Genomic DNA, 25,924 nt, shown 5'->3' on the forward strand with positions numbered 1-25,924 from the left:
TTTTTTAGTTGTTTCTTTTTTTTTTTTGTTTTTCATACTTTTTCTTCCATTTTCATTCAGACTCTGATTACTGTGCCATTTTCCGACACTCTTTTAACCCGTCTCTCCGTCTATCCGTCTCGCCTTTCGTCGAAAAATTCTTTTCCCCCCCCCCCCTTTTTTTTTTTTTTTCTCTTTTTCTCTTCCATTTCACTTCGGCACTGTTTCTTATTTTCTTTTCATTTCTGGACGGCCGTCGTCCCGTCGACGTAGTTGCAGCGCGGCAGATACGCGTGCGGTCTCCGCAGAGCGCCCGGGAAAATAACAGGTTTCCCGTTTTTCCCTCTTTCCCTCTTTCCCATCCCACCCCCCTCCCCCCCGCGTGACAGCTGATCCTAGCTGAACATCAAGCGAAATCTGAAGCTGAAGCTGAAGCTTCTCCCCCCCTCCCTCACCTCCCGCGCCACCCCCGTCCCTCGGTCCCATTTTATCTCTTCCTTCTCCGTTCTTTCACTCGCTTATATTCACCCCCAGCTACAGATTTCACCCGACTAGGGAAATTTGCTACCCTAGGGGCACCCTGGGATTGCATATGAGAGACGAGGCGGCGGCGGCGGCGGCGGTCGCTTGTCAAAATTTATACACTCGCGTGTCTACCACCGGATGGGTTAGGTAAAATAATAATAGCGAGGGTGCGGGTACAGGTGGAGGTGAATCGAAAAGATTTTAATGAGTTTTTTTCGAGAAGAAAGAGCGCCGGGGTGGGCGAGGGGCGCGCGCGCGCGAGCCCGAAGGGTTGATTTTTCGTTTCTATTCAGAATTTTGAAAAAAAAATAAAAATCGTCTCACGTCTATTCGGCGTATAATATTACGCGATACAGATATATTAAACCTCGTAATTTTCATTTCCCGTTGCGATAATTAGTTCATAACGTAGGGTTGATTGAATCGATTACGAGCGAAATAACGGCAATAACGTACGTAACCGTCGAGAATATTATACGCATTATACGGTTATCATGTTCGCCAAGTAGAGTATGTTATTATCGTCATCGTCATTATTATTCCTACGGTCGTTGTATGCGGTGTACGTGTAACCATATTTTCGAAATACCATCGGCTACATTAATTCTTCTAACAAGTGAACAAATAATAATCTTCGAAATAGAATTATATATCTTTCTTTCATTTTCGCCAAATATCGCGACTCGATTGATTAGTTTGAAAAAATTGCGCAAAATTTTCGCGATCTCCGCTACGGTATCGCGCACACGAGTCACCGTACGAAAACTAGAGAGGGTAAAAGAGGAGAGAAAAAATTTTACGGGGAAATCGGGAATCCTAGATCAAAAAGCCGTGTCGTTCGACGTGTACGTGTAACGCGCGTTTCGTGAATCGAGAAAATTTTTGTTCAATGAATTTTTTCCGCGCGTCGCGTCTGAAATTATTATTATTATTTTATTTATTTATTTATTTTTTTCTTTTCCATCATACATACTTCTTCAAAATTCGCTTCGAATCAGGCTAAATTCCGTGTACTGTAATACGGCGGAGTTACTTTACGTTACGCGGTGTTAATTAAAGCGAAACCGTACGCGGTGCATACGCGGTATATATATATACCTTGCGGGTTCGTTCCGACTAAGCGACGCACATATGTGGGTATATATGGATATTACGATATACGTATCACATACATACCCGCGTATATACATGTTTTTACATAGGTATGTACAAGGATGCATTTTGGAGGGGGGGAGAGGGGGATAGAACGGGATCAAAATATGCATCAGGGACGTTGATGACGTGTGGTGGGCCTGCACGGAGATATGCCCGTGTACGGTATACACATACATATATGGAGGGGGGTGGGGGGTGGGGGGAAATTTCGGTAATAGAGAAATCGTGCTCAAATACTGCGGGGGCTTCATTTCACCGTGTGTACGAGGAGCGTGCGTATTATGCACGCATACTTGTCCACGGTGATAAATGGGGGAGAACGGTGGGGCGCGGGCACCCGCGCACCGGTCGAAACGCAAAACGCAAGCGTGCGGAAATAATTGCGAAGTTTCGGTTAAACTGCCCGCACAGCGAAATTCGGGCAATAAAAAACGTCGGGGAGAGGGATAGGGGGGAGGAAGATAAAGAGAGGGAAAAAAGAGTAACATTGAAAATTGAATTTACAACCGCAATTTTGCACCCGTCATATTCCGCTGGATATGCGATAGCGCGTATACGATGTTGACTAGAAGTTAATTCCCTTTATTTCTTGGGTTTTTTTTTTCTGTTCTTTTTCTTTTTTTTTTGCTTATTTTATATTATAACTTGGGGATAATTTTCGCATTATTCTTTCGCCGCGTTATGAATAGCGATAACGAATAATTTTCCATTCATTTGAACCGCGAATTCTTTACCCGCTGATTAATATTTCAATTTTCATTGAATCGTGTGCACGATGGATACGTTTTTCATTTTCGTTTCCCGATTTTTTTTTTTTTTTTGGCTCTCCGTCTCTTCATCGAAGTGATCGAGATTTCGGAACGATCCGATCGCGAGATGGGTATAATACGATGTGCATAAAAACAAGACGAGAGAAAAAAAAGTTATAACCATAAAAAAACGTTGTTACGATCACCTCATATTCCGAACACCTGAAATCATCCGGATACTTCATTTCTTTATCTTGATGTTTGCCTTGTTGATGTGTTTTTTTTTTTAGTTCGTTTGAAAAATTGCGATCCGTGATTGAACGTGATTGAACTTTTTACCTCGCAATTTTCGTTGGACGTTAGCGAAAACCAAAAAAAAAAGGAAATAATCACAGGGATTATGTTCAATTCGATGACGAAAAAGTTTCCACAATTTGGTTGCCAAGAAAAAACGATACGAGGGAACGATGGGTAAAATTATTCATACAGAGCGAAATATCATTAGCGCGATAATTAATTGAACAATTAAATATTGACGAATGGACTTTTGCGTTTCGGGGGCCGAAACGTTTTTTTTTCTACATCAGGGAACGACCCTTCAATTATAAATTTGGCGATCGTGGGCTCGATTTCCGATATTTCACTCTCCGGATCCCCTCTCCGCAATATTTCACTCTCAATTCAACGTAGGAATAATAGATATTCGTGGTCGTTTACCGTTGGCTAATTTTGCAGCGAGGTTCAGCTTGCACTCGTGGCGTGTCCTGTACGTGTACGGTTTCGGCTCTCCGGGACACCAGGGTACGGAACCGCCGCAGACGCATTTTCCGGTGCCGGCGAATTCCATCCCCTTAATATATTCTTTCGAGTGTCCCCGACCGGTTTTATCTCCGAACGTCGTCCCCGATCCGCGGATCAATCCTTCACCGACGAGGTTGCAACCCCCTCCGGACATCTTGGGACCCTCGGGACAATGGCGACGCCAGCGACCCGGAATTTCTGGAAACAGGATAAAGCAAATTAGGCGAAACAAAAATTTCGGCCCCGCCGACCGGGGAGGACTTCCGATCGCGGGCGGGCCGATCGATCCCAATTCTCGTCGATTGATTGAGAATACGAGAAAATGAGGATAACGCCGAACGATGGGAAAATTCTCGTTTTTCCCAACCCGAGCTAGCCGGAGGTAATTGAAAGGACATGTTAGTTCGGTTTACAGGGCCTACCGGCTCCTCGTTCATACGGATTGCCAATTATCCGACTGTGTGTGTGTGGAGGCGAGCTTATGTACACCGTGCAACTGGATATACGAGGGAAACTCGATGCAGTACACTGACAAGTCCATTTAAAATTAACACGACAACGCGATCCGCGTTAACACAATCCGATTTTCCTACCGGTACCGCGTTGCCCTTGTCGTTCTCCTTGTTATACCCTCGATGTTGTTGTTGTTCTAGTTCCAGCGGCATAAACCGGATGAATATATTGCGCGGCGTTAAGCGCGGATGGAACTGATTTTATAAACGCCAACGAATTTGCGAATTTGTCGGGCAAAGAGAAATTTATCGTTCGACGACGAGAAAAACAACGACGAGCACTCGTTGCGCGCTATTTATATTCGGACGAATGACGCTCGGAATGACGGGGGACGTTCAACGTTACGGTCCTTCAAATTTTCCGACGCACAAGTCCGCGCGACGCGGTTTAAAAAGTCGATCGAACGTACGCGCGTTCTTCACAATTTTATTAATCGATACTTGGTACGTTATAGAAAACGAAAATCTCTTAATGTTAGATGCGAAAAGTTGGCCACCTGCAGCTGGCAGCTGTAGAATTCCAACCCGCCTAGCCAACGGCGTGTATAACCGGCGTAAACGGGGGGCCACTCGTAGATGTACGTTTATTGGCAAAAGTTGCCAACTTTGACCCCGAGATTTCCAACCTCTTTCGGTTAAGTTGATTTATTTTTGAAACAAACCGTACACCGAATGGACCGCGCGACCAGCTCCGACTCAAAGGGAGGGACGCCTCTGAAAGAGACCGGAGAAAAACGGAAAACTTTCTCCGTTCTCTTCAGTTAATTATCCATTCCATTAGACCCGCTGAAATAATCATCCGCGACGAAACGGAGGAAAAAGTCGAACGTCGATTCGATGTGGATGATTTTTATTTTTTCGTTCTTCAAAATTCGTTGCGTCAGCGATCGACGATTCTCGTCGGCGATTTCCGGGGTATCGAAATTCGGAGGGGGAGGGGGGTGGGGTGGGGGTGGGAAGTGCGTGAAAAAATAATTCGCAGGGATTTCCGTGTCGAGGGTCGGCGGTTGTTCGGATACGCCGGAAACTCTCCGTGCGTTTGGAAGTCATGCAACGGGCGATTGAGCGATTACCACCGATTGTTGGGAGTTACGTGTGTAAAGCTATGCTGCAGATGGGGCGTAAAACACCCAGTTGGGTATTTATTCAGGGACGTATATTCGTACCAACTCCGCTTCCATTTTCACCAGCCACAAGCAAGGTGGAAGCACAGCGCCGCCGAACTTGGAGCGGTGCAAAATCGCCACGAATCGGAAACTCTATTATCGCAGTTTACCCTTTCGCGCAACATTCGCCGTTCCCACCGACACAATTGATAGACCGGCGAAACTAAGGCGAGCAAAACCGAAAACCGTAGGCGAAACTCACACCCCCACCCCCCCCCATTCCTTTGCTACGCCCGATTCCGGAGTCTCGAATATTAATACCGAAACGAGGCTTCCCGAAAAATCGCTAAATCATCGAAGCCGGGGCGAAAAAAAATATTATTCCCCATTCAACCGCGTTCGCGGCGCTGAGATGATTTGCGATTCTCACCTGCCCTCCTCGCCCCCTCCCCGCTTGCTGTTACTTATTTTTGCTTCTGTTTTTTTTTTTTTAATTATAACCGCAGCCTCATTATCAAGATCGAAAAGTTTGCGCCAACTCAACGAAAATTACCCCCCTCCTTCGGTGGAACAAACGCGTTTCTCCGTTTTGCGGAGATAACGTGAAAACAGAGAGAGAGAGAGAGAGAGTGAGAGCGAGATAGAAACTGAGAGAAGGTAAATATTAATCAGTCGAGATGCACGTCGCAGATATAGAAGTACGATATGTATGTATGTGTATATGTGTGTATATATATATATACGTGTACGTTTACATGTAATACACATTATTATATAATTTATGCACAGCTGAGAGGGAACGTATAAAATATTTGGACGTGCCAAAACAGGGTGTATTTTTTCATCCCTCTTTCTGTTTTTACCTTTCGTTGGGACCCGGTTATTATTGTTTCATTTTCCGTCTACCTATGGTATAGAAACGCGAAGGAGAAAGAAAGAAGACGTATCGTTGGACGGATATTAATACGTGTTTTTCCGAAGATGAAACGGTATTTATCTACACCCTCCATTTTTTTTTATTCTGATTTAGATTCCTCGTCCCGCTGCTGCCGTTGTTTTTATTTTTCATTCCTCTCTTTCGTCGTTTTTATTGTCCGTATCAGCTGCAATTTATGCTCTCTTTTCCCCCGACGTGAAAAGAAAAAGAGAAAATTAATCGTACCGAAAAAAGAGAACGTTCCAAAATTTGATCAGAAACGTCACAAAAGTCACGCTGCGAATCAAGAGTAAAAGAACGGTCGCGATATTTTCTGCGAACCAGAATAGTCCATTTTTCTAAATTTCAACGTTCGATATCCCTAGTTTTTATTTCGAGTAGGAGGATTTCCACGGTAATCGGAGATCCACATTTTTTATCTATATACGTAATTCGCGATGCACGTTAAATACTATCTACCGGGTACAACAAGCAAATCTGGATTAGTAGTGTGTAGTGTACACCCATCGAGGCACTTATCGTCGGAGAATTATAACAACAATAACGACGACGGTGGTAATAATAATAAAACTAACAACGTCGACCCCGTGCAGTTCCCCGTTAATCTTGGTATCGGTAGTATCGACGTTATCGTAGATCGTCAGACTGACGATGAATATCACCCCCCCCCCCCCCCCCCCCCATTCGCGAACGCGTGTACCTTACGTTATCTAGCGTAAACCAGCTGTGCCCCGACTCGAATGAATTCCTAATCCGGTCAGCACGTCGGTATCGCGAAACGAGGATCGTCGAGAATCCTCGCTGCCGAATTTTTAGACGAATCTGGAAAAAAACCAAGGGCGCATTCTCCAGGGGGGGGGCATAAATTTGAAGAATTTTCGAGAGATTCGTGAATTTTTTCGGCGGGGGAAGGGGGGGTGTATTCCGGTGCTGCCCTGGGGACTGAAAAAATGCAACAAAAAAAAAAAGAAAAAGGAACTCGGCGAATAAAGGACACCCCGATGTGGAATTCTGTGTGTACACACAACGAGGGTATACACCGGTGCATTAACATGGCAATATAGTATAGGATCTAACAATCGATGAACGCCGCATCGTCAAGCGAAACTACTCGATAATACCTATCATTAGGTGCACATAACCGTATTTGCGAACCGTCCACGTGCATGTAATATTCATATTGATACGCGCTTCAATCGATACGCCTATCTGTCTGTATACATATCGACGATATTTATGCATACGAGTATCGCGTACGTACGTACATAGATACGTTGCATACGTTGCCGTATATCCGCATCCCCGATACACGTGGCACCGATTTATTTGTTCGTTAAATTTCGATCTCCTTCTCAAACTCTCGAAATTGAAGAAAAAAAGTAGAATCCGGTTCTAAAATCTCTCTCGGCGATTAAATGGCGCGACACGTGATACCGAAAAAAGAGTATCCATTTCGGCGTCGAGTTTTTTTTCCGTGTTCCTCGTTACCGGTGTTGTTAATTTTTCCCTAATTTCTTTTAATTCGTGTTCCCCTCCACATGGTTTTCGGCGATGTTGGGCATTCGAAAAACCACAATTAATAATTCATACACCATTCGGTTGAAAGCCTCGCGCCGGCGTCAGCGGTGTACGCGAAGAGACGCGATAAAAAAAAAAAAAAAAAAAAGAAAAAAAACAACGCAAAAAAAAGTCACGAAATAAAAAGAAATGCGTATCCTACGTGTACGCGTTGTACGTATATATTATATTGTACTAAACACGCGTGTCGTATAGTCGGTACGTGGGAACCGGGAAACCGGCGGTGGAGATCGAGTGTCGGGTTTGTGCGGGGGAAAAACTAAACGAAAAACGTGAAAAGCAAAAAGGTGAATAACAAAAAAAGAAAAAGAAGAAGAAAAATAAATAAATATAAAAAATTTCCACGAACTCCGACACCCGGGTACGTGGTACGGATCCGCATATGTACCTACAATAGAACGCGAAAGGGGTCTCTAACGGTGGAACCGTAGGAACTCACCTCGTTCCCTCCCCTTTTTGTTTTTTGTTTTTGTTTTTTTTTGAAAAGAAGTAAAAACAAGCGGAAAACTCGCTGAGCGTTATATCGTTATGCAGATACAACATCTGTTTATTGTACGGATGAATGTATCCCGCCAACCAATCCTCGCGCCTTTGGCCGCTCTCGCGGGCGAATGAAAAACTCTTTGTGGTGTGCAGGTATTCCGATGCGTATCGCGCCTACGTTTCAAAGAGTTCAAACAAATCGGCGCCCCGCGCTGCCGATCGGTTGCCACGGAGACCGGCGTTCCGAATAACGATAGCCATGGCAACCGGTCGCCTTAGCAACGAAGCGATTAAATCGTAGCAACGGAGAATTGGGGGGGGCGAATTGGCAAAAAATTCCAGAGAATCATAACGATCGAGACTCACGATCGGCGTCCCGATGTCATTTCGAAAGAAACGAAACCAACGGCCGCCGCGAAACGCCCCGTTACTAATCCCGTGCAAAATTCCACGATCCGGCCGGAACAAAAAAAAATGAAAACATCACCGCGTAACCATTAATGACGCGCGGGGGGTTTGGCGTCGATAAGCGCAACAGGGGTGGACACCCCTCGGTTGTACCCGTTCGCGTGTGCGCGGAGTAGGGAGGTTTTCGCGAAAGTATAACACTCGCGCGTGAAACGCTCACCGCACACGGGTTATACATGCAGATACGTTTACGAGGCGTAGCGCGGGCGGTTATAAGGCGGCATTCCCGTGTACGTCGGAGACTCGACGGCGGGTGTACGGTCGCTCGTTAAAAAGGCGCCCGCCCCACCGCCCCCGACGTCCGCTTTTTTTCATCCCACTTTTTTTCGGATTACTCGCTCCTCTCCGCGAAAGAGATGCGGCGCGATGCAGCGCGGTGTGCAGGTGCGACGGCGGGGCGCGCCGTTTGGGAAATGATTGCCGGAAAAATGCCCCGAGGGTTGTAAATAATGACGATCTGCAGTTTTTTTTTTTTTTTTTTTTATCACCACGCGATATTCCGGCGATTTCGATAGTCGAAATAGAGCCGGAAGACCGAGCGTGTACGACGGGTTAAGTGTACACGCGATAGACGAGGATCGAGATCTACGAAAAAGCAAAACGGAAATCGGTGGAATTTTTCACCGAAACCGGCTGCACGTTTTCGTGGTTCGGAAAAAAAAAAAAAAAACAACAACAACAACGAATCGTTTCCTCCTTCTTCGTAAATCGTTATCGGTGAAACCCGCGTGGAGATAATTTTCACCTTCACCGTGGATCATCGGCGAATGTCCTCATATATTTGGGGTGGGAGGAGGTAGGAGGTTCGATATATATATTACCCTGTGTTAAGGGTAGTTCTGCGGTATCGCGAAACTGTTATAACGATAACATAGCCCGGAGGTAACACGAAACTCACCCCGTTCTACAGTTCTACCTTTCCTAAGGGTAAAACCGAGCGCACGCGCGCGAAAAAAGAGCTTTTCCGCAACAAATCATGATGATGTAATGAAAGCAACGGGCCAAGGGAAGCGACCCTGGATAAAAAAAAAAAGAAAGAAAGAAAAAAAGAGAAAAGAAAAATGAAGCGAAATACATACCGTGTACATCTACGCACATATACACACATACATATACATGTATACATGTGGTAGAAAAACCAAATATAATTTACAAACAGAGAGTTGGAGAAATAAGCGTCATACATAGGGACAAGGAGAAGGAAGGACCAGAAAAAAAAAAAGAAAATAAAAAAGAAAATAAGAAAAGGAATAAAAGAGGGGTGAAGATTTTTCTTCACGCGCGGTGGTCTTCGCTCCTTTTTTTCTCCCCCTTCCCCTCCCCCCCCTTCGCCTCTTCTTTTCGCCCATACTTTCGTTTCCTCGCGATTTCTTCGGGTAAAAGTCTTTACCTCTGGCGTATAGGTATCTCTCCGCATGTACACGTATATATTTTCTCACCCGCGGGACTCGACTTCCTTCCGGTTTTTTTTTTTTTTGCCTTTCTCGTTTTCTTCCTTTTATTTATTTATTTTTATTCGTATCTTTTTTTCCTCACCGACCTTTGCCTCAGACATTCGCTTCGACGAAACGAAACCCCGAGGCTTTGTGTGTACCTAAAGGGGTGGAAGCGGAGAAAAGGAAAGTGAAAACAGCGCCTCGGCTTAAGAATCTTAATATCCTTGATCTTTCGTTGTTTCTTCTCCTCTTTCCTTTCTTTTTTTTTTTTTACCTCGTTTCGGGTCTGATCAACCCGTTATGACGTTCGGAAATATTTTTTTTTTCCTCTATACCGAAGAGCAACGAGTGGAAGGAGAGGAAAAATTATCGTACTTATTTTTATCATCGCGAGTACGAGGGACACGGAGAATAAGAAAGGAACGAGTTACTCAGGACTTCGAAAGGACGGGGTTGGAATTCATTTTTGAAAATAGTAACGTTATTATCGCGTACCTCTCTCAACTGCGTACGATTGTGTAAAGTTTTCGAAGGGGATTCGCGAGTGAGTCGGAAAAGATGAAAATAAGTAGTCGCGGTGGTGTACGGCGGTGGAGTTTTTAACTCCGTTATCTCCAGAAAACTGTGGAAGTCGAACTAGCCGGGCTAGGGGTGCGAGATGCGGTGGTAAGAACGGAAACGAGGAAGGGAGAGTTTTGTTCGAAATAAGCTCCGGGTCGTACTGCGTTTTCTTTACGGCTCCGCAGCCCACCGTTACAACCGATTATACTCTTTCCGTCATTTCTCTTACTTAATGACCATTTCGTCTTTTTCACTCCGCTCGGAATATCGAAGAAAAATAATCGCTCGAGTTTGCAACGAACGATGATTCGCGATGACCGTCAAGCTTATACCGAGTATCGCTAATTTTTCGTCAAAAGATTGAGGCACGGCTGATTAATTTAATCCGTTTAATCGCGATTAATCGCGACGACGTTCGTCAAAGACTTATCTCATTTTATTCGAGGATACTTCCCACCGGGGGAAGAAAAGTCGAATAATTTGATCGGTGTTGGAAAAATTATCATAAAAAAAAAAGAAAAGAGAGGGAAAAATCTGCGTGGGACTGCAATAAACGATAGGTACCCCACTATGCCTATACGTATACCTTGAGACGTAGTCGGTAATTCGAAATGAAATGATGGAAACGCGTTTCTGGTGGGTAACGGGGGAACCTCGACAGGGGGGGAAGGGGATGGAAGTCGCGAGTCGGTGACTCGGGGGGGGGGGATGTCGTTTCTTCGGGCAATTCCATTTCCACGAAGCTTCAAAGCTCCGTTGCTCGGAGGCCCGGAGTCCTGCCTGTGTAAATATATAGTACCTGCATTTATGTGTATGTATATTATGTATATCCACGTATATATATTTATACAGAAATTTTGGTGTACGCTTATATACGTACGAACGCCTATACATTCGTTTATTTTTTGCCCTCCCCCGGGGGATTTACCGAAGTAAATTACCGAACGATGGTTGAAAATAAATATGGACGTGATTCTTTACAGAAATCGACGTTGATTATCTTGAAACTTTTCATTTCATTCTTATTTCTTGAATTTTTTTTTTCTTCCCTTCACTTTTTTTTTCTTTCGCCGTTCTTTCTTTGCGGGCATCAGCCGGCGGAGTGCGGATGACGTATATGTATTATATACACAGATATCGGGGAGACGAGAACGCGAAGTGGGACGTAGACGGAGGGATCTGGGAAGGGGGAACGCCTGTTTCTATGTATGAGTTTTCCAAGGTGGGCGTATTACCCTTGGAGATGGTTTCAACCTCCTCTATTCGTACGATCATCGCTTTTATTATACCTCTGACGTTTGCCGGACGATCCCAGGGACTCCGACCCTCCGCCCTCCCCTCACTCCCCTCCCCCCCGCGACGTTCCGAACCCTTTTCTTCCTCTTTCATCCCTTGGCTTAGGCCGAATTTCATCCCCCGACGAATAAACAGGAGTCAGAGGTGGAAAATCGAGGTAAAGTCCGGGCAGAGAGAGAGGAAGCTTCCAGAGCGGGAAACTTCTCCCTATGGATGATCGGGTGACGTGTAAGGAGTTGGGAAAAGATACGGAGGGAAGCGGAGGTGAGGAAATTAAGGGGGGATGGCGGTAGTCAGTTTTTAACTCCCATTCGGAATTCGAAAATTCTGAAATAAGCACTCCGGTAAAACTATTTCAAAGGACGAAAGTGACCCTCGGGATATGCCCGAGATGATACCCTCTCCGCTGGATTATATTATCGCCCATCCCGGCAAATCGGTTTTGTTATTTTTGGCTTTGCCCTCTTTTCTTTTTTCTTCTTTTTTTTCTTTCCTCTGTCCCCCGCGAAGGATCCGATCGCCGAATAAAAACGAGCGGTTCTATCGAGACGCGATCGTTGATTATATCGTAGATTTAATTGACTTCTCCTCTAAATTGTAACGACTATTCTTTCGCATATACACAAGGGGGGTGAAGCTTGCGAATTTCAGCGAAACGAATTAGCGAAGTAATAATTTTCCTAATTGCTTTTACCGTACCCGTTGTATCGTCATCACTGCTGTGTACATTGTAATTAATGAGGAGTACAGTAGCTGTTGCGAAAGCCTCGAAACAACAACAACAACAACAACAATAATAATACACAACGATTATGATAACGGAACATCGTTTCCCTCAATTATAAAGACACTGATTTAATAGCATAAATTTTCAGAGCGAGTCTTCCGCGCCGTGAGGAACGAGCGAATTTTGAATTCATTAGCCGGAACCGGCATCCGATTTCGCCGCTCACCGCCTCCCGTTCGTAGGCACGTTCAACGGCCTCCGTCTTCGATCGACCGTCGCGCAAAAATTCGCGAACAATTCGCACGATTTCGTCATTCCGAGAGCAATGGCAACAGAATTTCGTCCCAGGGTCGAACGCGACCTGTTCCACCACCCCCGCGAGGTGCCGCCTCGCGAGACGCTGCGGTCGAACGACGTTCAAACTTCGAATCGCCGCTTCTCTCTCGTTCTTCTCAACGTCAGAAATGACGCGACGTCTCGTCGCGACCTTGGTTAATTTCGGGGTGAGGCGCACCTCGTTCACCTTGCGGAGCACCTTCAGACGCCTTAACCCAATTCGCGCGCCCTGCATCACCCCGTGGTTATATGTACAAACAAACCTGAGGATTCGCGCGTCCCGAGCTACCGATTGTTACTGCGCCGGTGCCGCGGGGGCAGGGGGGGAAGAAGCAGCCGTTATTCCCGTGACTTTCGTCGGCGATAAAATAACTCCCGACAAAGTGGGATCGTCTGGCCCCACTTCGCAATCCGATTCCCGCGTGGATTTCCCCCCCCCTTTGATTTTTTTGGAAAATATTTCGAATTCACCCGGAGGAGAGGAAATCACGTCGCGGGTATCGCTTTCGCGTGTTTCGGGGTAGACGTCCGAGGACTTCGGGGGGGCGGGGGTCGTTCGAGTTTCGAAACTCGGAAATAATCCTTCCGCAGATTTGAAAATTTTTTCAAATTACCATAGACAGATCACTCACTTGTGCAAGTCCCTTCGTCCACTTCTCTGGCGTGGTCGAGGAGGCTCGTTATAACGCATTGCAGCCCTTCCGAGCAGCTTCCCGAGAACCCGAACAGTCCTCCGCACGGTTCTCCTTCGACGCGAGCGCATATCCTGCAGCACCTTTAACCAATGAAAAAGCAGAGAGATTGATCAGGTGATACCGCGGCAACAACTCCTCCGTCGACTCTTGATCGCAACGACGTATCCCTCGGGATTTTTTCGTCGTTAAAAAATCGACTTCGGAGGAACACGCGTTACCGCGCGATATACAATACGCGGGACAGCCCCGCGTTCTCATTGCGATACGTATAAAAAAAGAGTTTTTTCGGTTATAAACTTCGGAAAGTTTTTTCACCGAGCACTGATATCGGAGCGAAATTGGTCGGCCGTTGGGATTTTCATTTTCTTACTTTTATCTTCCTCTCTCCCCCCCACCCCCCCCCCTCCACCCCTTTTTTTTTTTTTTTCATCGAAGCGTTTGACGTTCCCAAGATTTATCGCGAACAATTTTTAGGGTAATGCCGCGCCGCTGCCGGTCCGCCCTTTTCGATACTTTGATCTCTCGGCTATCCCTCTGACCCTTATATTTCGGGTTGTAAGCGGATCGGCGGACGCCGTCGAACAATGTAACGAATACCCAATTTCGCTTTGAAAAATCGTACGCGAACAACTGCGGCGGGTAACGTATGTACGGCGTTCGATTTGTTCGTACGCGAATCCACTACGCCCCTTAGCTCCGAGTCGGGGAAAAATGAAGCAAGCGATCGCGGTTGAAACGCGACCCGAAGACCAGACTTGATTCAACGCAGCTACGAGTTTTGAATTTTTCACGCACACCTCTAATTACCCCTTTGAACGGATTATCATGCGATATTTGAACTCACTTGCAGGGGTCCCAGGTGAGACCTCCCGGGCAGTCCTCTTCCGTGAGGGAGTCGCATTCGAGGGGTGAACAAACGCAGGATAATGCCCTGGCGACGGCGACAGACAGGACGACAATACCGCCGAGAAGGACTAGAGGGACTTTCATGTTTTGCGGTGAGTTTGGTGGGGGATATTTTTTCTTTCTCTCTCTCTCTCTCTCTACCTTTCCTCTCTATTTTTTATTTTCTATTTCCCTCCGTATGCCGAGGGACACGCCGTGGTAGCGAATACGACGATTTACGGACTCTCGAGTCCCGCGGAAATGCACGCGGCTCCTCCTCCTCCTCTCTCCCTCTTTTTTAAAATTTTCTCGCCTACTTTTTACCGGGCTACATGAACAAACGGGGGGGAGGGGGAACACTTCAAAAATCGTCCATGTTAAAACTCGATCGTTGTTGTTTTTTTTTTTCTTTTTTCTTCTTTTCTACACGGCGTTAAAAAAATACCAACAAAAATAATAGGGACGATCGCAGATCGCGAACGTACGGCACATTATCGTTCATGAGAGTCGAGTAGTTTTCTTTCTCTCGACAACGACGCACACACGAACGCACGACATTTGATTATCGCCGCGATTCGTTTTTCCCTCCAGAGAAATAAAGGAGAGTTCGAAAACGAGTCGTTCGTTATTTTCAAAAAAAATTCTGTCCTTCTTTTTTGAGTTTTTCGGTTCGATTCAAGTGTTTTTTTTTGGTTTCCATAAGAGGGAATTCGGTGGGGTGACGTTTACGCGCAATGAAAAATGCATCGTGCACGGACGAACGGACGCACCGCCGTGCGTACAACGGGCTGGGTAACAACGGATAATTTTATCCCCGATGAAAATCAATCGTACGAAACGATTCGAACGAGACAATGTGAAAAAAAAACAAACAAAAAAAAAATCCAATCACGTCGCACTTGATGATGATTCGAGCGATCGTTCGTTAACGTTCGTTAAACCCCCACATCACTGATCGTTTCGTTGGAGATCCGAAACAACGGGGTTTGTTTCAATTTTTCGGCGATCGAGGAGACCGGGAATGAAATGAGAGAATAACGGAGATGGAAAAATTCATCTTCATCAGGGACGATGATTGAAAAGGTTTTTCTGTTTTTTGGTTGTTTGTTTTTCAAAAAAATCACGCGTCTACGTTCGACTGTAATTCCACGGATACTCGTTGAGCTGTTGCGAGTCCATCGAATCGTATCTCTCCTTTTATTTCAACGAAAGAAAATCACGTAAACCGTATCTATATCGCACGCGGGTTTCGTTGATACTCGTAGTTCTTTTTCACCCTGTTACACCGACCCCCTGAACCAGAGCATGCGACGCGAACTCCAGTCTGGCACGCACTAACTGTGAAACGTCAGGAAAACCAAAAACCTTCGGTGGTAGTTGGTCGTCGTCGCAAAGCTCCGCGTCGGCGCTTTGGAAGGCGAGCTTCGAACCCGACGAACGAACGAACGACGACCACACTTCACCCCACCCCCCCTTCCCCCCCTACAGATGCAGAAATATTGCGATCTCATACTTTCTTCATATTTTCTCTATTCGATACGCACCCGGGTACCCCCGCAGACTCGCGGATATTCTTTCTCTCATCATCCCCAACGAAACGTTCGCTCGCCTCACTCCTCCCTCGACCGATTCTCTCGTCGCGAGAAAATCGCGGAACGATCTGCGTTACTTTTTTTTAATTCGGATATTAAAAATCCAACGTATTTTTTACCCTTGCGAAATCAGATCTCCGAACCTCATCTGGATTGGCGAAAAATTAACGCGTCGTCCCGTTTAGGAATCGTACGGCCGACGAACCGAAAAACGAACCCCCGAGTTTCGCGTGGAAAAAATTGGTCCTGTGCGTAAGAATCGGGGAAAATAGTTTAATTTTCCCCGGTCTCTTCTACGGTTTTGTTTCCGCTAAATTATCGAAAAGTGTCGACGTTTACGGGGCATTAATAAACCTGCGAGTGTATACACGGGGGCAACGTCCACGACGATATCCTCCGAGAAACAGAGGGGAATAATTAATGCTCGGTTAGCACCGGAACAGACGTTAACGTGTAGTAGGAATAACCCTTGCCCGCGGGTCGGTTCGTTTCCGCCTTCCATGTCAGCGACGACCTTAACGTAACGCAAACCCCGTTCACCTCGTTCCCGACGAACGGCTCTCCCACCGCTCCCCGGAGAACCCTTACCCTCTCCCCCCACTCCCCCCTCCCCCCTCCACGCCACGTTTTACCGCAATTTTAAACGCCGCACCCTCATGATTTTTACAATCCGAAACACGGATGAAAACCGTGGATGATATCGCGCGGTGTTCTCGAGGTCGGCTCGGGTTTCGAAACGTTTGCGAGTCGGTTTCCCGTAGGAGACGGGGGCCGAGGGGAGGAAATCGCCGGCGGTAGGGGGGAGGGGGGGACGGGAGGACGTTCGCAGTCCGCAGGACCTCCGGGAAGAGTTGGCGAAGATAAATTGTATTCCGATAATACCCAGGAAGACGTACGTTAACGATTATATGAACGGATTTCAAACTCTATGCGCGTATAGATCATCCCGGGTATTCTGTTATACGAGCTCCAACGAAATCCGAGATCACACGCGCAGTTAGAGGGAATTGTAACCGTTGGTAAAATATTCGGAAAATATCGTCCACGGAAAGCAAAAATAAATAAAAAATGAAAAATGAAAAATAAAAAGAGACAATTTAGCGGTTCATAAATGTAAGCAATAAAAATAACGGGCGAGAGGAACGCGGTGTTGGCCGTATCTCTTGGGGATATTTTTTTTTTCCATAGGAATTTCAGAGATTAAGAGAACACGGAGCGAGCCGCGACAGCTTGTTCCGTATTCTCCGCCGCACCTGAGAAATTATAGAGATTTTTTTTCTACGCTATGTTATTATGATTTTCCGGCGACACGTGAATTTAGATTATATTCATTAATATCGATCGCATCCTCGGCATTATGCGCCCGAGTCTTTTGTTCGGGTGGTTTTTGCTTTTTATTTCTTTTCGACCAGGTTTCAGAAAAAAAAATTTTCAACGGAGCTGCTCATCCTCGCGCAAAAGTCGGGGGCGGATGGATGGAGGAGGATGCGGTTGGGGTTGGGGAGTACAGTTCTCGGGGGTCGTTCTAAACAGACTTTACCCTTGAATGTTTAAGGTCACGGTGGATCTTATCGTTGCACGTAGTTCGCGGATTCGACTAGACACAATAGCCGAAAACTCTAGACCGTAAAGACTTGAACTTGGACCTAAATCTACGAGTAAACCAGGGATGATAAATACACGTAACACAACACTCCGTGTTCAACTAGAACTTTGGATTGAAACTATCGTGATGATCGTCGCGGTCCGGTCGTTCTACATTTGGAGAATGTCACGTCGAACGGAACATTTTTACCGAAATCTTTTTTAGACTTGATGAAACTTTCTCCACGTGTTGAGGGGTCACGAAAACCATGCTCAGACACTTATTGACGTGAAAAGTCGGAATTTTCAAAAGTTACAATGCGGTACGTCGATTAAATCAGATTGGGAACAAATCCCGTCGAGATATCCTTGATTTTTCACACTTCGGAGCGAGAAATTGGCGATAACTTTTACAATTTTGTAGATAAATCAATTTGGCTTTTAGATTCGGATTTTTGAGATCAAAATACATGAGAATAGCATGAAAAATCCTCGAAAAATGTTGATTTTTTCCCAAAAATTGAAAATTTTCCAAGGGGATTTTCCTTCGGATTTTTTCAAATTTTGACCAGAATTTTTTATTCTTTAAAATTGATTAAATAACACTATTCTGACGTATTTTGACCTCAGGAATCCGATTTTGAAAGAAAAATTGATCTATCTCTGAAATTGACCAAGTTATCGCTAATTTTCAGCTTTTTGGGGTCAAAAATAAAAAATTGATTTTTTAGTCCATCTGATTGTAATTTGAGCTCAGGAATGCGAATCCGAAAGAAAAATTGATCTATCTTCAAAAATAACCGAGTTATTCCCATTTTTTCGCGATTTTTTGCGATTTTTGGCATAAATTCGAGGATATCTCAAAGGGAAAAAATCGTAGCTCAATTTACTCAACGGATTCGTGTTCCTGAGGTCAAAATACATAAGAAAAGTGCCATACGATCAATTTTAAAAAATAAAAATTTTTGGTCAAAATTTGAAAAAATCGTAAGGGGTACCCCTTGGAAAAATCTCAAATTTTGACCAAAAATTTTTATTTTTAAAAATTGATCGTATGGCACTTTTCTTATGTATTTTGACCTCAGGAACACGAATCCGTTGAGTAAATTGAGCTACGATTTTTTCCCTTTGAGATATCCTCGAATTTATGCCAAAAAATGCGAAAAAATGGGTATAACTCGGTCATTTTTGAAGATGGATCAATTCTTCTTCCAGATTCGGATTTCTGAGCTCGAATTACATTAGGATAGACTATAAAATAAATTTGTTATTTTTGACCCCAAAAAGCTGAAAATTGGCGATAACTCGGTCAATTTTAGAGATAGATCAATTTTTCTTCCAAAATCGAATTCCTGAGGTCGAAATACGTAAAATAAGCATATCAAACCCAATTAAAACAATGATTTATTTTCTGCTCAAAAATCGAATTCTTTTTCGGATCTTCAAGAGTAATCTCACATATAATCAGCACAGGAATCTAAATCTAAAAGCCAAAATCATCCATCAGACCCACTTTGATTGGTCGCAATCCATGCATGGGTCGAAATATTCGAATTTTTCAATTTACCAGCCAACCCGAGCTTTGCTGGAGTCAGCGTAGCCAGCAGCGTAGCGCTTTGTTGTGAGACGTCACCTTCGGGGCTGAGCAGAGGTTACGCCCCACAACAAACCGCGCGCCCGTGGCTACCTAACTCTTCGAGTCCTCTTCGAGTACCTCTTGGAGATATCTCAATTTTTCTGCTCCAAAAAGCTGAAAATTGGCGATAACTCGGTCAATTTTGAAGATAAATCAATTCTCCTTGCGAATTTGGATTCCTGAGGTCAAAATGCATAAGAATATCATACAAAATCCAATAAAAAAATGTTGATTTTTCACTTTTTGGAATCGAAAAATTGGCGATATATTGATCAATTTAATAGACACATCGCTTTTGTTCCCAGATTCGGTAGCTTTCAGAAATTTCGACTTGCGTTGGAGATCAGTCGTCTGAGCGCATGGTTTTCAAGACCCCTCTAGACGTGAAAAAAGTTTCATCAGGTTCAAAAAATATTTCAGAAAAAGCGGCCCGTTAGACGTGGAATGCCCCCACATACCTCTCGAACCAACGTCTTGGAAACTCGTATTTTAAATTCCTCTGTGAGAAAAATTTAAGCGAACAGAGCTGCTCACCCGAGTGTCATGGGTTTTTGATTTTCCATCACAGAAGTTCTTCAATTCGAAAACTGATAATTAGTTTTTAAAATTCATTCGAAATTCGAGGAACTGGTCAGAATTTAATAAGTTCGAAACTTCCCTCGTGATTATTTGTCGGTGCTCAAAAACCAACGAAACCTGAGTGCCAAATACTTTCGTCGAACAAATATTTTTGAAACGGAAATAAAAATTTAAGGGTGAAAAGTTTGCGGGAGGCCCACATACACGCACACAAGTATACGTATCGTGTGTACATACGTACTTACATACATTCGCAAATTGACATCCATCCGCCCCAGATTTATTTATTCGTCCCGCAACAAAGGTTGGTTGTTTTTTTATTCGTTTTTTTTTTTTTTATTCGTTTTTTACTCTACCCCTCAATTCCAGCGCGTGCTCACCTTATTCTTGCTCTCCCCATATAGTCGTTGGGGAGGAAGAATAACGACTTTCTTATACTCAAACCAATTGCCCTGAGCTCCGACATAAACCACTACCCTGCAGTAAGTTCAGTTTTCTTATTCTCGAAAAACTACCCCTTGATATAAGATCCTTTGACCTCGCTTCGCAAAACTACGAGTATCCGACTGAAAAATTTTCCTTTGTAACTCCATACAATATGAATTATGCAAAATGCATCGTGGGGGCTGAGAATCGGAAGGGTGTAACCAACAGAAAATTGTACAATCTGCGGAGGTAAAATTCGAAATACGCAGCACAAAAAATTACGTCACTTCGACTCGAATTTCTGTCGAATATCCCGCTTTCGTTTTTCGAGAGCCAATTCGGCGAAATTTATTACGATTCTTTCGTGCTCCCGGTATACGTATATATAGCGTGTATCCCGATTTTTCTCTTTGTTTTTTTTTTTTGCTCTTTTAATTCCGCTGAATTTCCCGGAGTCGTGTAGAGCTTTTACCAAAAGTGGAGAGGCGGCACTCCCGGAACATTTGAAACAATCTAAGAGATTGAAAATTTTCGAATCACATTCCACTCGAACCGCCGACGTAATTTCTACGCTTTTTCATTCCGTTCAATTTTTAGGGATACGCCTTTATGGCGGTAAAACGACGTACGACCGACGAAACGTGTATAGCGGCGTGGGCCTTTACCTTCGCGGTTCCGAGCCCTTGACGTGTATTTTATATTTCATTTTTAAATAATAATAACTCCAGCTACCTCGTAATATTCACGCCGCGAATACTTTTTAAATTGAAATAAGAGACGGGGAGGAAAAAAAATGAGGAGAGGAAAAAAAATCACTATACATCGACTCGTACCTACGCGGTAGAACATGCGAGATCGAGAAGAACCTTTACCCCCCCCCCCCCCAAGTTTTCTTATTTTTATAACTTTTTCTTCCCTCCTAGACTCTCGGTGGGGACGGTAGGGACTCCCGAACACGCGAACGAAACCAACCCCCTACCCCTACCCCCCCCTCCCCGGGCCCCACCGTCGCGTCGCATTTGTTTCCAATATTTTTTTATACCTACTACTATTTTACCTTTCGCTCGGAGGGAATTTTTTTTTCCTACTCCACGCATCGATGGATTGATCCCTCTTTCCCTCTTTCAAACTCTTCTGCAAAGGAATTCACATGTCTGAAGTCTGCAACTGGATCTTGTCTTCAATTTTTTTTTTTTTTTTGCCTTCTCTCTTTCTTTCTCCATCTCCTCTTCATCGTCGCGCGTCCGCGATATTTTTTTTCTGAAATTTATTTCTCGCCTATCGACAAACATCCACGGGGGATACGGTGAGCGGGAATCGTAAGGGTTGTGGATTTTTTTCCCGTCCTCCCCGAGCTTCGCTTTCGGACGTTCGGATTCGATGGAGTTTGCAACGTCGCGTGACCAACGTCGTAAGGGCGCGAAAGTAGTTACGAAATTTTTTCCATCTCGTTGAGAGGTAAAAGGTCGATTTCCAATAAAGTCTTTGTATCGGCGATTTTTCCGAAATCTTTCCCCCCTTAGCGTGACCAAAATTCGGTGAAACCCTGTTTCAAACAGCCGCCCAAGTTTCCATCATTCGGTTGTCCACTTTACCCCGTTTGCCCGGCGCGGATGAGGATAGAGTCCACGTGCAACGAGAGAACTGTTGTTTTTTTTTTCTTTTTAAGTAAACTCGCGCATTTGAGATCCGCTTTTATCATTCCGTTCGCGTCTGCCATGGTGTTGGTGGCGATGGTGCAAAGTCTAAAGAGGTTCTCTCCGGGCACAGAGAGAACTCAATTATCCCGAAGGTATACCGTGTACGCTATCGTACAAGGGAGACTCCGGAAACGGGACGGCCCGGACTTGCGCGCCGCTCCGACAGAACGCGCCGGTAAAGAGAAATACGGGAATTATAGAGGGATGAAAGAGGGAGGAGGTTGTTTCTTCCCTGTGTTGAATATCACGTATTTCCAGACGCCGAGGCGTTACGGTGTCGGTAGTTTCCCGTCGCTCTGTAGAGCCGCGCGCGGTCTATGTAGATGGGAAATAATGTCGGCAGGTAAAATAGGTGGAATAGTGGAAATAGGACAACAGTTGCTAGTTCTCGTGTGTATAAGAGGGTTGAGAAATGGCTCGAGCAGTAAACTCAACCGGCTCCGCCGTTCCGCTTTTCCTCCGACACCCCCCCAACCCCCCTCAACCCCCCCACCAACCCCCTCCAATCTGACGTCTACGTTATAACGCCGCTTCCGCACATACCCGGCCGAAATCGTGCACACGTCCACGGCGCGCAACCGGAGAAAACCCGAGATCCGTAACCCACCCGTTCGCTAGGTGTACACATCTTTTACACACCGTATAGGGGGGATTCTTTTACGGACGTCGTATCGGCGGCAGTTCTCATTCGTTTAAAGAAGACGCCCATCGCCTCGGATGCCGGAGGAACTCCTTGAATTTCACCTCGTCGAATGTTTCCGAAAGCGAAATGAAACCCGCCCCCGAGCATACCTTTATCTTTCGGGTCTGGATTTCCGCTTTTTCCCTTTACTTTTGCCGTCTCAGTTTTCGCTTTTCTCGAGCGGTTGCGCTCCCCGATCCCGCCGTCCTTTATCGCTACGCGAGCTCTGCCCCGAGTCCTCCGGGACATCGGAGTGGTGCGAAACGCGCGCCGTTGGATCGTGGCGGTAACCGAAGATTCCTTCGTAATTTCGTTACACGTCAGCCCCGAAAGGTTTCCCCTTTAAACTGTCGAAGCGATTGAAATCAAACTTACTCACCACTTTTTACGCGTACGACGAAATAAAGGGATCGCCGAGGAACAAGTTCCGATGAGAATATCGCTTCGAAAGTTGCCGCACATTTCGACGTCGTGAGTCGCGAACACGCGCTCGTTCTCGCCCCGCTTTGAGCGAGGAAATTTCGGATGAAAATTTTAAGCATGAACCTCCTTCTAGTTACATTATACATCCCGGCCGACGCGAATAGCATCGATAATCTCTTCTTCTACTTATCAGCCATTTTGCCTTAAACTGAGTTACCGATGACGTCAGGTGAAAAGGGGCTGAGAGGGTCTTAAGCTCGGGGTGGTAACGGGCGTTTGTTTTCTCACTACTTCTTTTATGTATTATAAAGGCGCTGCGATATTCTCGAGCAAAATGGTTGGACATGGAAAAAGATCAATATTGGCTTCTGCGTATCCTCGATACATCGAATATGTCTGTCTCTGTTTTAAATAAATTCTTATAACGACAAAATATTTACTGCTTAATTAAGGGTGGACTCGTGCAGACCTCTGTGGACTTGGCACCCGACTCGGAAATAAAATTTTTTTTCTTCTAATTTGGATCGATTGTACTTCGTTCCAAAAAGGTGCAAACGAAAAACCAAATGGTGAAAAAAAACATACAAATGGCGTACGATCGATTCCAATTATCAAGAAAAAAATTAATTACCAAGTCCGGTGTCAAGTTCGCAGAGGTCTCGTACAGAGTGATCAAGAGGGTCCGCGTTCCTCCTCGCTCTCGGAGAACGGTCCCAGATCCTCGTAGTTCAACTTCTGCCTGGGCTCCTCCAGTATCGTTTCCTCGGCCGGTGGCAGTCCCTGTAGTTGCCTCGCCTGTTCCTCGATTTCCGGCAACTTGTCGTATATCAATTTCTCAACGTCGACTTTGTCCAGTTCGTTCTGAAGCCGACGCTTTATCGGCCCTTCGATAGCGTCCATTATTTGGTACCTGTGAATGGGTATCGGTAACGAGACGGAGAGAGAGGAAAAAAAAAACAACGAACGACTCGCAGATCGATCATCACCTGAGCAAGTTCGGCAGCACGTTGACTCCCGCTTCCATTATGTAATCGATTGTTCCGGCGCCGTGAACTCGCGCCTGTATGTTTCCCAGCTCCAAATCCAGTTCCTCGAGGGTCGCCCTTTTCCTGGTATCCAACGGCTGACTCAACGTCAATTCAACCCTCGCGTATTCGACGGTGAACGACACCGTACCAGCCCTGGAAATGACGCCACCTATCAGGCTCACGTCCCAGTGCGTCCTGCCCTCGATCTCCTGCGTCCCGACGTCCACCCCGGCGTACACCTTCGCAGACAGAGCGGATCGACTTGTTTTACAGTCAGTTTCTTAGATTGCGGGGTAGAACGGTGAAATTTTTTTCGCCAAACTTTCAACGAAACAAAATCGACGGTTCGCACCTTTCCATTTTCCATGGTAAGGGTGATGTTACCCATCCTGTAAAAACTGGAGAGTCCCGTTATCCAGGTGTGGGACGTGGTCACGGTGAATATACCGACGCTCTGGGTGTAGTCCTTGAGCTTGAAGGGATCGTATCCCATGCGGGACACCTGATTTCTTGCCTCCGCCACCGCCATGTCGAAGGGCGATATCGAATTCGGGAAATACTGGGGGAGCTGCGATATTTGTTTGTTCACTTCGCCCCTGATCGAGAGTAACAACAGAAGGGGATCAGACGGTGCGAATCACGATTCGTGCGAAACGTTCGAAACTCACCTGACATTAGTGTTGACTTCCTTGAGTATGAACGGTTTTATACTGTCGAATATGAAGGTGCCCACGGAGTTTATGACGCCCTGAAAAACGGACGCCAAGAAACCGAGGTTTTGAAAGTCCATGTCGATCGTGACGAACGTCAGATCCATGTCTATGTCCTCCGCGTTCAGTTTCCCGTTCTGTCCGACACCGAGTCTCGCTATACCCTGAACTTCCACTCCGGTTAATTTCACCGTGAAATTACCTGCCGAACTCGATAGCCAGGACGAAAGCTTGTACCAGCCACGTATGTTCAAAGTTTCTATGTTCAAGGCAACAGAAACCTGTTCAAGGATCGTGAAAATTTACAAGGATTATATTATCAACTCGACGCGAAGCCAAGTGGCCTGGGGTAAGAGCGACGATTTACCTGCATCATGGCCAGATCCGATCTGATGTGGTTGATCCGGAATTTGGACAATCCGTAAACTTGGATTTCGGAAAAATCCATTCGGTACATGGAGAAGGAGTGCTGCATGTTGGGCACTGGCATCGGGTCCGGTATAGGGGCTCCTGGGAGCCCCACGGGATCCTCTTGTTGATAGTGTTTCAATATCGCCATTATTTGATCCCCGAGACGCTTCTCACCCTCCGCCAATTTTACCGCTTTGTCGTCTAAAAAGATAACAAACATTGGAGAAAGAATTTCTGACGTTCATCGCGTCCGGTGCAGACGCGATAATTGACGACTACGACGACGAATGCGGAAAAATCACCATTTGCAGTCGCGGATTCCACGACATGATTCACACAGGAAATGGATAGCAAAACACAGACCAATTTCATCGGACTCATCGTTTCACTGATTCGTTTCGTTCTGCGGGACGATCATTAGCGCCGAGTAGTACTGTACGACTAATTACTGATATTCTTATTATTTCAATGACACTGTGGAGATTATAGTCCCGCTTGAAGAAATATTCCGACGAACTTCCTGCGACTGTAATATTCGTTGCAGTATAACGTCGAGCGGAACGCGCGGCACTAAACTAACATCTACGAGGGATACACGGTCGGGATGTATACTTTCGGTGAATCGTATGAATGGACGTTTCACAGAATGGAGTCATGCAGGTCATTAGGGTGGAGGGGTCAAGGGTCGCCACTTATCTGCTTCTAACCCGGATAAGCATCGTTCGTTTTCCCCCTGTAGGCTGGATCGTTCGATTAACGTCCGTTCGCCCGACTCTTCGGACCTTTTGTAACGTGAAGAAAATTTTGTAATTCAGCCGTTCTTGATCTAAACCAAGAAGAACGGGGGACTCTTTGACCAAAATTGCGCGGGTTCTCATTACCCTGTTTCGACGTTGATTAAAAGTCGTCTCGTACGTTTTAAAA

The 25,924-nt window shown here is 45.4% G+C and overlaps 3 protein-coding genes across 3 annotated transcripts in view; 1 reads left to right on the forward strand and 2 right to left on the reverse strand.

Annotated features, from left to right (window-relative positions):
- The window catches only part of LOC105689568 (cysteine-rich motor neuron 1 protein), a 75,329-nt gene extending 60,928 nt beyond the window's left edge, over positions 1-14,401 (reverse strand). Inside the window, exons 1-3 of the mRNA XM_020854350.2 lie at positions 14,189-14,401; positions 13,282-13,424; positions 3,126-3,407 (exon numbers count right to left, since the gene is read on the reverse strand). Coding sequence (XP_020710009.2) covers positions 3,126-3,407; positions 13,282-13,424; positions 14,189-14,334 — 571 coding nt within the window. The 5' untranslated portion in view covers positions 14,335-14,401. The remainder of the gene's footprint in view (positions 1-3,125; positions 3,408-13,281; positions 13,425-14,188) is intronic.
- LOC105689552 (retinal homeobox protein Rx-like) overlaps positions 1-25,924 on the forward strand; it is a 129,020-nt gene that overhangs the window by 22,976 nt on the left and 80,120 nt on the right. Inside the window, exon 3 of the mRNA XM_048658824.1 lies at positions 14,195-14,342. Coding sequence (XP_048514781.1) covers positions 14,333-14,342 — 10 coding nt within the window. The 5' untranslated portion in view covers positions 14,195-14,332. The remainder of the gene's footprint in view (positions 1-14,194; positions 14,343-25,924) is intronic.
- Positions 23,127-25,765, reverse strand: LOC105689543. The gene is made up of 6 exons (XM_012406624.3): positions 25,303-25,765; positions 24,957-25,201; positions 24,548-24,870; positions 24,232-24,475; positions 23,838-24,118; positions 23,127-23,761 (listed from the first exon to the last, which is right to left on the reverse strand). Exons 1-6 carry the CDS (start codon positions 25,379-25,381, stop codon positions 23,524-23,526), a joined length of 1,410 nt encoding a protein of 469 aa, XP_012262047.2. The 5' UTR covers positions 25,382-25,765; the 3' UTR covers positions 23,127-23,523.

The sequence above is a fragment of the Athalia rosae genome, chromosome 7 (genome assembly GCF_917208135.1).
Source record: "Athalia rosae chromosome 7, iyAthRosa1.1, whole genome shotgun sequence".
NCBI classification, from domain to species: Eukaryota; Metazoa; Arthropoda; class Insecta; order Hymenoptera; family Athaliidae; genus Athalia; species Athalia rosae.